Source organism: Cebus imitator, unplaced genomic scaffold (genome assembly GCF_001604975.1).
Source record: "Cebus imitator isolate Cc_AM_T3 unplaced genomic scaffold, Cebus_imitator-1.0 Scaffold444, whole genome shotgun sequence".
Lineage (NCBI taxonomy): Eukaryota > Metazoa > Chordata > Mammalia > Primates > Cebidae > Cebus > Cebus imitator.
Genome location: NW_016107759.1, coordinates 117,122 through 118,394, shown reverse-complemented (window position 1 = coordinate 118,394; position 1,273 = coordinate 117,122). Strand labels below are relative to the sequence as shown.

General features: G+C 58.6%; 1 protein-coding gene across 1 annotated transcript in view; it reads right to left on the bottom strand.

Annotated features, from left to right (window-relative positions):
- Positions 1 to 1,273, bottom strand: part of SNRNP25 (small nuclear ribonucleoprotein U11/U12 subunit 25) — a gene marked incomplete at its 5' end in the record, with an annotated part of 23,719 nt that overhangs the window by 19,891 nt on the left and 2,555 nt on the right. Inside the window, 3 exons of the mRNA XM_037732231.1 lie at positions 5 to 95; positions 497 to 571; positions 1,181 to 1,269. Coding sequence (XP_037588159.1) covers positions 38 to 95; positions 497 to 571; positions 1,181 to 1,269 — 222 coding nt within the window. The remainder of the gene's footprint in view (positions 1 to 4; positions 96 to 496; positions 572 to 1,180; positions 1,270 to 1,273) is intronic.

The window sequence follows — 1,273 nt, the reverse complement described above, 5'->3', positions numbered from 1 at the left end:
CAGCCACCAGTGAAGAGAGCTGTCCTTGTTTGGAGGCTCATTTTTGCCTCAGCTTTTTGATGAAGGAAACCTCGTCTCGATTCCGGATGCCGTAGCTGAAAAGGAAAGGCGTAAAGCACCCGCCCTACAGAAGGACACGTCTGTGACCCTCCTCCAGAGGCTTGTGGGGGACCACAAAAGAACCACAGAGGGGAGGCATGAGTGGCTGCCCTCCCACAGACCCTGAGGCACCGGAGAGGCAGCCCTTGGCCTCCACGCCCACTTTCATTTCCTCCCTCCGGGCAATGTGTAGCCCTGAGCTGCCACTGGTGGGAAGCAGCAAGGCCCCTCCAGGTGCCCCCTGCCTGCCAATCTCCTAGTGGAGAGGGCCCCAAGGAAGCTCCTTGGGGGAGGGAGTCTCTCCAGAGAGGGGGCCACAGCCCTCTGGCAGAGCATGGGGGACTAGGGGACAATAGAACAGATGTCCCCTACAGCTCAAGGTGTGGCCGGCACTTACTCTCGGAGCTTCTTCCTATCTTCTGTGAGCTTCTCTCCTGCAGAGGTCAGATGGTACGTCCTCCACACATAGGACCTGGAAGTGGGTGACTCAGGTAAACCACAGGCCCTGACCATGACGTGGGCTTGAGGCATTCAGCCCTGTGGGGCCTGGAGCAGCTGTCCTCCCTCCCTGTGCTGTTCTATACAGTCTGAGGCAGCTGCACGGAGGCTGTGTTCTCAGAGGGCTGCACGGGGCGGCGTGGCCAAACAACACCCGCTAATGCAACAGGCGGCAGTGCTGAGATTCAGCAAATGGCATACTTGATCCAACAGGAGAGTGAGGGCTGACAGCACCCAGGTGAGAAGGGGATGGGAGCCATTACAGGTGTACCATCCATAACTAGGGAGGCCACTTCCAGACACACTGGAAATACCCTACAGTGTCCCCAAGTGAAGATACCCGGCAGCCTGGATGGGGTGATGGTGATGAAAGAGCAGGGTGCTGGGGACGGCCAAGGCAGGAGCCAGCCCCAGGCACAGAAGGGCCCGCACTGTCTGAACTCTTGTGACAGGGAGCGAATCACTTCAGTGGTGCTGTACTCATGTGGCGCTGAGAGCTGTTTGCTGGTGGTGCCCGGTGACAGTGCCAAGAAGGGCACATGCCCCAGGAAGGGCTATACTGAAGGGACGCTGTTCCACTTACCAGCTGATGTGCTGAATGCCCCCTTCACGCTCCTGCTTGAGCTGCATGTATCTCTGGATGGCCTTCTTCAGGTCCAGGACCGTGGCACTCTGC